General features: G+C 35.6%; 2 protein-coding genes across 2 annotated transcripts; one reads left to right on the forward strand and one right to left on the reverse strand.

The window, feature by feature from the left end:
- LOC107646461 lies at positions 2,501 to 3,842 on the forward strand. The gene is made up of 2 exons (XM_016350647.1): positions 2,501 to 3,533; positions 3,646 to 3,842. Exons 1-2 carry the CDS (start codon positions 2,501 to 2,503, stop codon positions 3,840 to 3,842), a joined length of 1,230 nt encoding a protein of 409 aa, XP_016206133.1.
- Positions 5,360 to 10,700, reverse strand: LOC107646469 (WD repeat-containing protein 36). The gene is made up of 15 exons (XM_021108077.1): positions 10,575 to 10,700; positions 10,467 to 10,529; positions 10,044 to 10,287; positions 9,749 to 9,924; positions 9,559 to 9,641; positions 9,008 to 9,109; positions 8,910 to 8,952; positions 8,502 to 8,777; positions 8,018 to 8,230; positions 7,809 to 7,893; positions 7,316 to 7,610; positions 6,783 to 7,041; positions 6,420 to 6,642; positions 6,073 to 6,287; positions 5,360 to 5,944 (listed from the first exon to the last, which is right to left on the reverse strand). The coding sequence occupies exons 1-15, from the start codon at positions 10,698 to 10,700 to the stop codon at positions 5,795 to 5,797; spliced, it is 2,553 nt and encodes an 850-aa protein (XP_020963736.1). The 3' UTR covers positions 5,360 to 5,794.

Here is a 12,419-nt window from a genome sequence, read left to right on the forward strand (position 1 = left end):
TGCTAGCTATTTTATTACATGCAAATATGGTTAATTAATAAATTAAACTAACCATTTTAATTTATATTCCCATACAATTAAAATAACTAATCACATTATTTACAAATCCTAAGTTAATCTCTTTTAATTAATTTAGTAACAAGGCGTAATTAAATTATTATAGCACTAACACTAAACAAAAGCTAGCAAATATTCTAAATTATTATAGCACTAACACTAAATTATTATAACACTAACACTAGACAGATTTATTCCGTTTTGTCACCTCCTAATCATATATGTTAAATTTAATTTAATGAAACTTTAGTATATACTTTTACAAATGAAAAAAAATGTGTAATAATATAGAATAAAAAAATGATGTTTTATTGATATACCAATCAAAATAAATTAGATAACAGTTGAACATTTAAACAAATTGTAAGCTAAGTTAATAAATTTGAAAAGATTTTTAAATCAAGCAAGTTACATGGGCACTAATTATGATGTTTGACCTGTCTACATTCCATTATGTTATCAAAGTTGCCATATGAGACTGTAGGAGAAGCAATAGAAACATAGAGATTGTTTGATGCTGCTAATCTCATTTTATCCATGCAGGTACCACACTAATTATAATGCATATATGCCTTGAAAATTCTTAGGCAGCGTTTGGTTAGACGGACTGAAACTGAGATCGAAAGACTGAGATTTAGTATTATGTTTATTGGTGAGAGATTTGAAATTAAAATTTCAGTTTTTATCTCTAAAATTTTAATTTTCTGTGTCTCTACTTTTTAGAGGTACAGAAGAAATTAAAATTTTGGAGACGTAGACTGAAATTTTAATAACATTTTTTTGAAAAATATCTTCGTTTAACTTTTCAAATTCCAAATCTACTTTCTAATCTTCATATTAAGTTTAAATTAAATATTACATTTTACACCAAATACAATACAGAGATTTAATTCTATCTGTCTCTCAAGTCATTCAATTTCTGTCTTTCCGTCTCAGTCTCTCAGTTTCTGTCTCCTTATCAAATGTAACCTTAGTTCCAAAAACTGAAGAGAAAAAAAGAAACCATGGTCCAAAATGACAAACAAAAAAAAAAAGATAAATCCAAGAAATTATATGCTAGTAGTGTTAATATTAGTGACTTAGTAATCTGGAGAAGAAAACAGAATAAGCATTAAATTTTTAAAATAAATGAATAAATAATCTATGTCCTTGAATATTGGTAATTTTATTGACTACAAATTTTTAAATTTATCACTTTCTGATACATTATTTAATCAGTATTTATTTGTACAAAAAAAATGATAACCATAAATAAGAAAGAACGAAAAGAATATTTGCTCTATATATAAAAGAAATGTATTCAAATTTAGAATTGTTTGACTACAGTTGTATAAATTCACCAATCAAATAACATCTCACGCACTAATCTACTCTAATAATTTACAATTCAACTACGTACCAGAACGTTATGGATGTACTCTTCACATAACATATTTTACATGTGACGTAGTGCATACCCATTCCCTTACCGGAACTATTGTGTTTCATGTGACTGCATTTTGAATATCATGGCGCCATGATCATGACTCAATCAATTTACTCTTCAATTTTATTACAGAATATTAATGGCGGGTTCGCATCCTATGAGCTCACAAGATCATATAAATAGCTAGAGGTAACTTCTACTCTCTTGAAAAAGGATTAGGAAACATCTTTTTTTAAACTCCTTTGGTTGCTTCTGTCACAGGAATTGAATCCAGTTGAAACATTTTGCAGACATCATGATTGACTATCATTATGTAACTATGTATTACATTAATTACATGATTACTTGTTCTTTAGATTTATGATGAGTGAGTTCTTCCTTTTAAATGTCATCATTTTTATGGATACGTGGATTGCACATCAGCAGCAATTCAAGCTCTTGCTTTATTCAGACAAGAATATCCAAAACACAGGAAGATGGAAATAGAAACTTGCATTACCAAAGCAGCAAATTATATTGACAGCATACAGTTATCGGATGGTTCATGGTTTGCAATTTTTTTTTTTAAATTTTCTTATTAGCCAACAAAACTCACTTCATTTTGTTCGTAACAACTAATGCAAACTAATTGAAAGATGTCATTGAGTAAAGTGACAAATAAATCCTTGAATATTTATATTTTAGATAGATTAGTCTCTAAAAAAAATACTAATAAAGTCTTTTAGGATAACAAAGTTGAACAAATTGGTTTAAATCAAGACCTTCTACCCTAATCATAAAGGCTAATTTAAAAATAGTGTGTACACGTCTCTGCTGTTATGAAAGACTTTATTAGTACTTTTTTTTTCTTTAAGAACTAATCTATCCGAAGTGTAAATACTCAGGAATTTATTTGTCACTTTACTCAATGTTATTTAAACATTTTTTTTAGATTTTATTTATTTATCAAATACAAAAAGAAACATAAGTACTTCACTACTTTATGGAATTAATGGATCGTCATCTAAATCGTTTAAAATGGAAAGGGGCTTGAGACAAGGTGACCCGCTCTTTCCGTTCTTGTTTGTGCTGGTTGTGGATGTTCTGCATAGAATGGTTGGTGAGGCAGTTAGGAATGGCCGCATTTCTCCTTTGGTGGTTGGTCGAGACAGGGTGGAGCTATCACACCTTCAGTTTGCTGATGACACCATTCTGTTTTGTCCACCAGATGATGAGACTATGCAGAATTACAAGCGGCTGCTGCGTTGGTTTGAGTTAATGTCAGGGCTCAGTATCAACTTCGACAAGTCCAGTTTGATTCCACTCAATTGTGAAGAGCAGTGGGTACAGCGTATGTGTAGGTTGTGGGGTTGCAAGGAAGATACCCTCCCTGTAAAATACCTTAGAGTCCCTTTAGGAGCTAATCCGAGGTTGATTAAGACCCGGAAGCCTATCATTGATAAGGTGGAGGAGAAACTAAACCTCTGGAAAGCTAAGGTGCTAAACAAAGCGGGAAAGCTGGTGCTTATAAAATCTGTCATGAATAGTTTGTCAGTGTATTATCTGAGCTTATACAAGATGCCAAAGGCAGTTGCTGAGAAGTTGATTTCCTTGCAGAGAATATTTTTGTGGAGTAAGGAGGACGGGAGGCAGGGCATGGCATTGGTGAAATGGGAGTTGGTGCAGGCCCCTAAGAAATTCGGTGGGCTGGGAGTTGGAGATGCTATGATTCGGAACGCCTCACTGTTGTTCAAGTGGTGGTGGCGTTTTGTGAAGGAAGATTGCCCATTGTGGAAGAAGGTGGTCTACTCATGTAATAATTTGAGGCCGAATGAGTTACTATCCACTCAAGTGCTGCCTATTAGAGGAGGCCCATGGAAGGATATTTGCCATATAGAATTCAAGGAGCAGCATCTGAGGGATAGGATGATTACAAGTTTGGCCATAGAGATCGGTGACGGCCGAATGACTCGGTTTTGGGAGGATGTTTGGTTGCATTGTGGTTCTTTGAAAGATCGATTTCCCAGGTTCTTCTCTGTTTCAAACCAATGTAGTTTGGCTATTGGGGATTGTGGGTTTTGGGATGGGATAGAGTGGATGTGGAACTTCCAATGGAGGCGTGAACTCTTTCAGTGGGAGTTAGAACTCCTGAGTCAGCTACATGAGGTTTTGAGACCTGTGAGGTGCTACAAGAAGGAATGCTATCAGAGGATGTAACCAGCTACAGCTTCACGAAGACCATCTGGAAATGCTTGGTTCCACCAAGAGTGGAGTTGTTTGCTTGGTTTGTCCTGGTGTGGAGTGCATGGATATCTGTGCTTGGCCGGGCCTGGATTTTCCCGGAGTTACTGAAGGACCATTTCCTGAGTTGGACAGATGAGCCGCGAAGAAAGGAAGATCGAAAGCAGCGTCCGAGATGCTTCTGCGCGATCATTTGGCACATTTGGATGAAGCGAAATAGGAGGATTTTTCAGAATGAAGATAAAAGGCGTAGACGATATCATCACAATGACCGTCCTGAGTAGTGAAGAGTGGAGAGGTGTGCATCCCTAGGGTTGTTGATGGCTATGCCGGAGATGACGTGGGGACGTCGGTTCTTTGGGTTAGGTTTTTGGGAGTTGTCGATCATGGGGAATTTGCTTTACCTATGGCACATGGTTTGGAATTAAGGGACTGATAGATGCAGGCAAGACCTACCAAGATAGCCACAGCATTAGAAGAGCATGTGATTTTTTGCTTTCCAAACAGCTAACTTCTGGTGGCTGGGGAGAGAGCTATCTCTCATGCCAACAAAAGGTGTTATCAACCTTACACCTAATGACTTAGTGCTTTAATAAGAAACTATATTTGTTCCCCCTTGTGTACTCATTTTTCCTTGTATATCAAGTTGATTATCTCCTTCCACCATTGAATGTAGTATGAGAATTGCTCAAGTCAGTTCAATATATGAGGGGAATAAAAAAAGTTCATATAACTCAATGAAGAACCGATAGCTATCCTTTGTCTAGATACATTAATTTTTCAGTAAACCCAAAAGGTGAAAACGACAATTATTTTCAACCGGAGGGGGTTGCATTATTTTAGAATAGTTGCACTACTCTAAGCATAGCTTTTTTTTTCTTGTCACCAAATAAATAGAACAAAAATGTGCACAGGTATACACAAATCTGGAAGGAAACAAGTCCCATCTAGTGAACACTGCTTGGGCTATGTTGGCACTTATTGAATCTGAACAGGTATACTATGGCAAATACAAATTGAGTTCAATGTGTAGAACCTATTTTATCTATTTGGAAAACTAATGCTAAAATGAATGAAATATATGGTTTAGGCTCAGAGAGATCTATCCCCACTGCATCGTGTGGCTAAGCATTTGATTAATTCACAAATGGAAAACGGGAGTTCCCTCAACAGGTAACAAGTACCAACCATATACTTAGATAATTTCTTCGATCAAGAATAAATCAAATGAAAAGTGAAGACTGTAACTAAATTTTTTAGGGGAATGCACATTGCACATAATGTTTTTATTTTAATATTTTTTTCTGAGGTAAAAAACAATCTCCTCTCTTCACCCAACTTCATTATTCACCGTAGTCCGTAACATTACCGATATGTGTGGGAGAAAGACAAGAATAAGAATCAATTTGTCATCCACTAGTGTACACCTACTTTCATCTGCTCATTAAAATAAAATGAGGTGGGAATTTGGAGGGGAAAAAAAGGTTAGTGTGTTAAAATTGTTTACACCATGAATTTGCACGAATTAGACCCTTGATGGGGTTAGAGTGCCTAATTGTACCTAGTTAAATTGCAGGAAATACGAGGAGTGTTCAAGAATTGTACCATCAACTGCGCAGGATATAGAAACATATTTCCCATATGGACACTATAATAATCATGTAAATAAACAAGTAGAGAGTTTTAATTAATAATTCCTGCTTCCGTGTGCTCTTTACATCCCATTAACTATATTACCCTTTGGCTGTAAAGAAATATGGTATGGGGGAAGAAAAAGTTGAGCATTAAAGCTATAAAATTTCTATTGAATAAATCACTCATGGAATCAATAAGTTGCAAAAATTTACTGATACAAAATCTTGTTTCAAAATTTTCTCAGTGCTCATGTGTGGAGCCTAGTAAAACAATAATTCCTTGTTATAAACCACCTCCACCAGATTTGACCAATTTGCTGCCCTGATTTCTTCACTCCAAGAAATGTAGTGTAGAACAAATACTTTTTAACTTACCCGCTACTCAGTTCAATGATTCGCTTTCATCTTGTTTCCATGGCCGTTAATTGAAGTTTCGAAATTGAGGGCTTTGTCATAACTAAATATGGGAATTACTAAGAAAGCCAACCACACATCTTACACTCTGAAACATCTTATCTACCCTCTGCCACACATTGCACTGAATATCAAGAAGCTTCCGAGCCTTTTCTTGTAAGTGTGAATGCTGCCGAATTGTCTCACCATGTATCTGGCAACAGGAAGCGCGGTACAGAAATTGTAAACAATCGATCAAAAAAACAAATATTTCTCATTTATTGAACATGTGCCTATGAACAGTCAAAACCACCCAACAATGAAAAAGGTAGTGTCTCTGACCTTCAAAAATAACCTGATGACAGCTTGTAGGAACTCGAAATTATTTCTGCAGGAGAGCTCATGGATAAAATAATCCATAAGCTGTTCAATCGATACTAACTCCGGTCTCTTCTCACCTTGTTCATCATCGTTGTCGTCAATTATCTGAAGCATTCGAAGTTCCATATCCAGAGTTGATGGAGATAATCCTTTGATGTAATCAGTGAATGCGCCATCTGCAACATGGAAAATCAAGAAAGTTATGATGCACTTACAAGGCACTTTCAAGAGAATGAACACTATTGAATTAATTGCCGGTGAAATAAACATATGATATTTATATAAGAACAAAATAGTTGGGTTCTTACAGTTATCTGCCACGTTTGAGGATTGAAGAAGATGCAGAAAACGGGATGACGTCGAATCTAATCTTGTCTTTTTCATTTGTTTACCATCACCAGCTCCGTCCCTCTCTTCAACTGATAACTTGCCAGGCTCAAACAATATTTCTCCAGATAGGGATGGAACTGAAGGCAAGAAAAATGGAGCTTTTTCGGGCTTCTTTGGAGGCTCAATAGGTTTATTGCGTATCTGGAATTAAGAGTTTGTTATATAACAATCAGGAGAAATATCAGTCAGTTGAGCAAAATACAAATGAAAATGAAGGAAAATAGGTTTCACAAAAATGTTCATAGCATGAGAAGCGATGTTGCTGAGAAGTAAGTGCATACCTTTATAATGTCTAAATTAATCAAGCTTTGCCACTGGCTCTTTGGCAGCAGTGAGAGTGTGACCAAATCAGGTATTTGATTAACTTGAGTTGGAACATGTGGGGCATCTTTAGGTTGAGAAGCATCCACCACCTCATCCAACTCCTCAACTTGAGAATGTTCTATGGAAGATATAGATGGCAACTTGACACTCACCACCTCTTTCCCACTTGCATATGAATCAACAGTTGAAGTACTAGAGAACATTGTTTGGTTTACCCTGATAAAAGGTGTCACCATAAAAGATGGTTTCTAATTAAGTAGAACGCTTTTTCCATTCAATATCATTATCATTTAAATAACCACATCAACTCTTCCCATTCAGGAATTTTATTTCAGAAATTAATGTCACTAAAGCCCTAACATCAACTTTTCCCATTCAGAGTTATTAATCTCGGAAATTATCAACATTATGTGTGTGAAACATTATGGGAAATGTAACAAGTTTTCCACAAAGTGGTTATTACCCATGAGGAATGAATTAAGAAACTCACCACAGGTATACCCCATTTTGATCAACATGAGCAGTTGCTAATATATCCATGTTTGGGGAAAGAGATAATGCTGTAATAGGCACATTAACATGAATTGCATCTATCTGTCTTGCTAAGATCACATCCCAAATTCTAAGACTTCCATCCATACTAGATGACAAAAGCCACTTCCCATCCTCACTGAAGCACAAGTCTGTTATGCGATCAGTGTGACCATCAAACTTACGAACTAATCTAAGAGCCACAACATCAAACAATCTGATTGCTAAATCATTTGCTACCGTAGCCAGGAGACCTACAAAAATTATTAAAACACTTCAAATCACATAATGACCCAACAGTATGAATTATAAGGCAGAAATTTCTTCCAGTGTCTTCATAAATTTTTTTCTCTTTAAAAATAGAAAATATAAATTAAAAAAAAAATGACGAAGGAATTAGAAATACACAAACATACGAGGGGGATATGGAATGTAGTAAGAACTCAATTTACCATTATAACGATGATAAACAATCTTAACAACAGAAAAACCGATCTCCCATCTGGATTTAAGTTCACGTTCTTTGAAATCCCAAACCTGCAGAGACATTATAAATGAGGATTTCCAGTCTAATGTCACAATATTAAACTAAGTGATTTGTGTTGTTTGTTAACTTCAACGAGTGCCAATTACAGACTGCCTCCAGATAAGAAATATGAACCTTTATATCTCCTTGATATCCTGCACTTATCATGAGAGTGTTAGTTGAGTCACATGCGACTCCAACCACTTCACTGTCATGAGCACACCTTAGTGATTCTGACATGTCAATGTAAGCACCCCGAGGTAGTCCAGATTGTAGGTTAAACCTTTCAATCCAACCACCTGCTGTCCCTAGGATGGCGAAATTGCCACATGCACTGATGGCGCAAGCCTGTTGACATATGATAGTAGTCAATCAGAATCATTGTTAGCCAAAAGGTTTAATTATACAGTTTTTCCCCCCAAGAAGTGATCTAAAGACACTTTTTAAATAATCAAAAGTGGAAAGTATTCAAAGAAAAAATGAAAAATAATGCGCAAGTTGTCAATTAAGCAGACATTTTACTTTTCATTGATTGCTTTCTTTGTCCAATTTCTCACTAAGTGCCCTTAATGCACTATATAGAAAATCCTAGAGATAATGAATAAAGTGAGATCCTAACCTTTACAGGTGTCGGATTTTCTGGGCAGGGATTCAATATATGTTCACCAAGAACAAAATTTTGAAGTCTCCACACATATGTCTGAGCAGTATCCATATGACAAGTAACCACGTTGCACCAATCACGTTCTCGAATTTCAGCTGAAGTTTGTACAAGAAATAAGAGGATTTGAAACAGATAGCAGCAGATTATAATATAATACATCAAGTGTAAACCAGCAAAATCAACCATAGAGATTTTGATTTTAAGGAGCTTGGTGGTCGTAGATCTATATGACTAGGCTATCTTTTATTTACTTTCAATTTATATACTTATACACATGCCTTTAAGGCTGGATTCCCCACTGTAATTCAGATTCTGCATTAATATACATCAGTTTCAATTTCATTTCTTCAGCAAAATTGGAACGAAATGCAAAATTCCTTTTCTTTCTTTCTTTTTTATCTTTTTACTTTGAGGGGATGTTATTTTATTAGGCATTAATGAACGACTAGCTTTTGTTGGACTATTGATTGTAGATAATAGTGGCACCAACCTGAACTACAGAGAAAAGCCGAAATGCACGATCCTGACCAGCAGAGAGAATATGTCTTCCATTTGCATAAAACCTGCCATATGTAATTTGCAGGTGTGCCGTAGGTCATGAGACATGCCAAATTAGAAGTGCAAAAATTAAAATCATTACATCGTATGATAGTACGGAAGAAGAATTAACATGGCTAAAACGTAGAAAAGGAGGAAGCAAGCAGACTACACATAAGAATCCATTGGCTGCACATCATGTAGAGGTCAAACAATCTTGTTCCACACACATGACAATGACAAAGGATATATAGATGTCTTCCATCAGAAGAAAAACTAGAAGTTCCATCATTACTTTCTAACCCAAGTGCAAAAAGATTAACATCCGTTCAAGGACTAGAGAACAAATAAAGAAGCAACATATTTCAAAAAATTGCTTCAGAATATTTAATATTAACAATGATAGAGAACATTCACAACAAAGTTGATAAAAAAAATTTCCCAAATAAACTAACACCTGGAAAATAATCATTACTTTATGCAAAGGGGAGGAGCACTATGGCCGCTTCGAAAGCGCAAAAGACGAGGGTCGCCATCGGTCGTATCGAAAATCCACATCTGAGCAAGCAAAAAATAAATAAATAAATAAAGGAAGATATTTCAACGAAAATTTATATATGCATGATGCAAACATGTATGTATCTTCCAAAAAGAATAAATGTCACCTTAATAGAATTATCTGCTGAAGAACTCATAAGCACTGGCTCATTTGCAAAGAAATGTAGTGATGTGATCACGCTATCATGAGCCTCTCTTACAACTGACTGTAGCCTTTTCTTTTCCAGATTCCATACGCTTATGACACCTGATGAACCTCCAGAAGCTAGAAGGGGTTGCCCATCTAAGCCAGATAAAATAATCCACCAATAAAATCAATACAAAACACCAAAAGGCACTAAAAGCCTGAAGAATAGAGGCAGCTCCATATTTGATTTATTATGCAAAATATCGCACACTTACCAGTGCAGAAAGATAAGGCAGTGACAGAACCTCGTGTAGAATGTGTAAATGTAACCAATTCTTCATCATAACGAATGTTATGAACATGAATGCTTCCATCTGCACACCCAACTGCAACGACATCTAGAGCAGGGGAGGAAACACAACAGGTGATCGGTGAATCCCATCCCTTAAACTCAAATATCTTTTTCTTTGTGCTAACGTTCCAAAGCTGCATAGGACCTTGCTCGCTCCCAACGAGAACCTATTACATATTTCTCAATCATAAAGGAAGTCTTAACTCTAAACGTCACTTTCCCTTAACTCCTTAATTAGCCCTTGACTACAATTGCAGCCCCAGTAAAGCCTACTGCCCTATTCATTCTCAACTGAAAATTAAAGCCTACAATTTAATCTTCGGAATAAGTAGAAAGACATGATTACCTTATTTAGGTAAGTATCAGGATGCATCATACAGCTAGGGCTAAAACTCTGATCAAGTGATATTCAAACAATTCAATGAAACAAAAGAATATAAGAAAACGAAATTACGTTGAAAATCTGAAAGGCCTTTCCAACGCTGACAGTGACGAAAGTTTCGGTGCCAAGTCTCTGAACTGAAACAGGGACACCGCTTGTTATGCATCCAATGGCCCTAAAAGGTTCGAATATTCCCATTCCTTCTTCTTCTTCTTCTTCTTCTTCTTCTTCTTCTATGAAATGAATACGCACTCTCTCACCACCAACGGCTCGTGGCTTCGCAGGGTTTAGGGTTTTGCGTTCACCACACTTGGGACATAGAAACGCACCGTTTTGTTTGTTATTCTTTCCATAAGGTTGCGAGACCGGACCAATCAATAAACCAATAAAATTACTGGTTCACTAGTTTAATGGTTCAACCGAGATCTAACTGATTTAATTAAATATTAAAAAATATAAAAAATTTAATATATAATTTTAAATATTTTAATTTAATAATTTTAAACTAATAAAATTTAAATTTTTACAATTTCGCGTAATAAATTATTCATAACAACTTCAAACATCAAAATTTATCACTAAACAAAATTAAAACACATAAAAATAACAAACACATAATGTTTTATTAAAAAAACCAACATTAACAACATATATTTTTATTGTATGAAACGAATTAAATTCAAAAAATCATTTTGTGATTGCATCTTTTAAATCAAAAAATCACAAACTAACAAAATTAACCATTAACAAAATTAACTCAGACAAGCAGCAGCAATTTAGAATATTAATCCTAGCAACTTATAATCAAAGAATCAATATTATACTAACTCAACAACTTAAAATAGTAAACCCAATAATTCAGAATCACATAATCAGTATTATTTTAAAAAAAAAATCAAAACAAGCAAAAATAAATTGAAGTACCGGAAGCAAGGGGAAAAGGAAGTGAAGGCGACGACGGAATCGAAAGTGATAGCGTCGGAGAAGGAAAGTGAGCTCAAATAGAGAGAGCCAGAGAGAGAGCTCGAACAAGGAAGTGAGCTCGGATAGACAACGACCGGCGGACCCATCAATCCTTCGCAACGGCGATGCCAGGAGCTCGATGCAACCCTTCGTGCGACGGCCAGCAGAGAAGGAACGTCGAAATGATGGCCGAGAAGATTTTTCCAACACAGCGAGGATAAGGGTTTGGTGATGAGTGTGAGTGATGGGTTTCGGATGGTGGCTAGTGGGTGATGGGATGGTGGCTGTTGGAACTTCGAAGAGGAGAGGGAGTGAGGGGATCAGGGGATATATTTGGGTTTTTTGAGTGAGCGAGGGAAGAAGGGGAAGGGGGATTTGGGTAGGGTTAACAATCTATATCCTATCTATGGGTATCCAACCCAGACCAACCCGTTCGGGTAAGGTTGCCTACCATACCCGCACCTCTGATATATTATATAATATATATGTAAAAATGTATATAGTGAAGAAAGTGAGTATTGAACCCACAATCTTTTTCTTATAAAAACTTGAGATAACTGCTAAACTAGTTGATGATCATATCATTTATAATTTTATGTTAGATTTCTTTAAGATTTTAGTATATTTTATTTTTAATTTGAATTTAGTTTTTTATTTTCTATTTTATTAATATGTATGAAATTTGAAATGGTTGAATTTTATATATACTTGAATTTTCTCTTATTTTTCTGCGGGTAGGGTACGGTTTAGAACTTTAGGTGCGGGTAGGGTTAGGGTTGAAAATTTCTCAACCCGCGAGTAAGGTAGGGTAGAATTTTAAAAAAGTTTTCAATCTGCAGGTAGGGTTAGGGTAGAGTCCAAACCCTACCTATAACACCATAATTAGCCTAAGTCTTACCTCGCGTCGTAAAGCAAAGGTTAATCAGAGGTTACGACAGTTCTAAGCTCATACGT

Source organism: Arachis ipaensis, chromosome B01 (genome assembly GCF_000816755.2).
Source record: "Arachis ipaensis cultivar K30076 chromosome B01, Araip1.1, whole genome shotgun sequence".
In the NCBI taxonomy this organism is placed as follows: domain Eukaryota; kingdom Viridiplantae; phylum Streptophyta; class Magnoliopsida; order Fabales; family Fabaceae; genus Arachis; species Arachis ipaensis.

Bases quoted from the DNA above. Each gene is read 5' to 3' on its own strand.
- LOC107646469 (XM_021108077.1), bottom strand. From the start codon at position 10,700: ATGGGAATATTCGAACCTTTTAGGGCCATTGGATGCATAACAAGCGGT. The intron at 8,778-8,909 runs GTTCCAATTTTG...AAGATAGCCTAG, and splicing joins GAAAAGGAATTTTGCATTTC to TCATATAGATCTACGACCAC. The intron at 6,643-6,782 runs GTATGCACTTAC...TCTTAATTCCAG, and splicing joins TTAATTTAGACATTATAAAG to ATACGCAATAAACCTATTGA.
- LOC107646461 (XM_016350647.1), top strand. From the start codon at position 2,501: ATGGAAAGGGGCTTGAGACAAGGTGACCCGCTCTTTCCGTTCTTGTTT. The intron at 3,534-3,645 runs GTGGGTTTTGGG...GAGACCTGTGAG, and splicing joins TAGTTTGGCTATTGGGGATT to GTGCTACAAGAAGGAATGCT.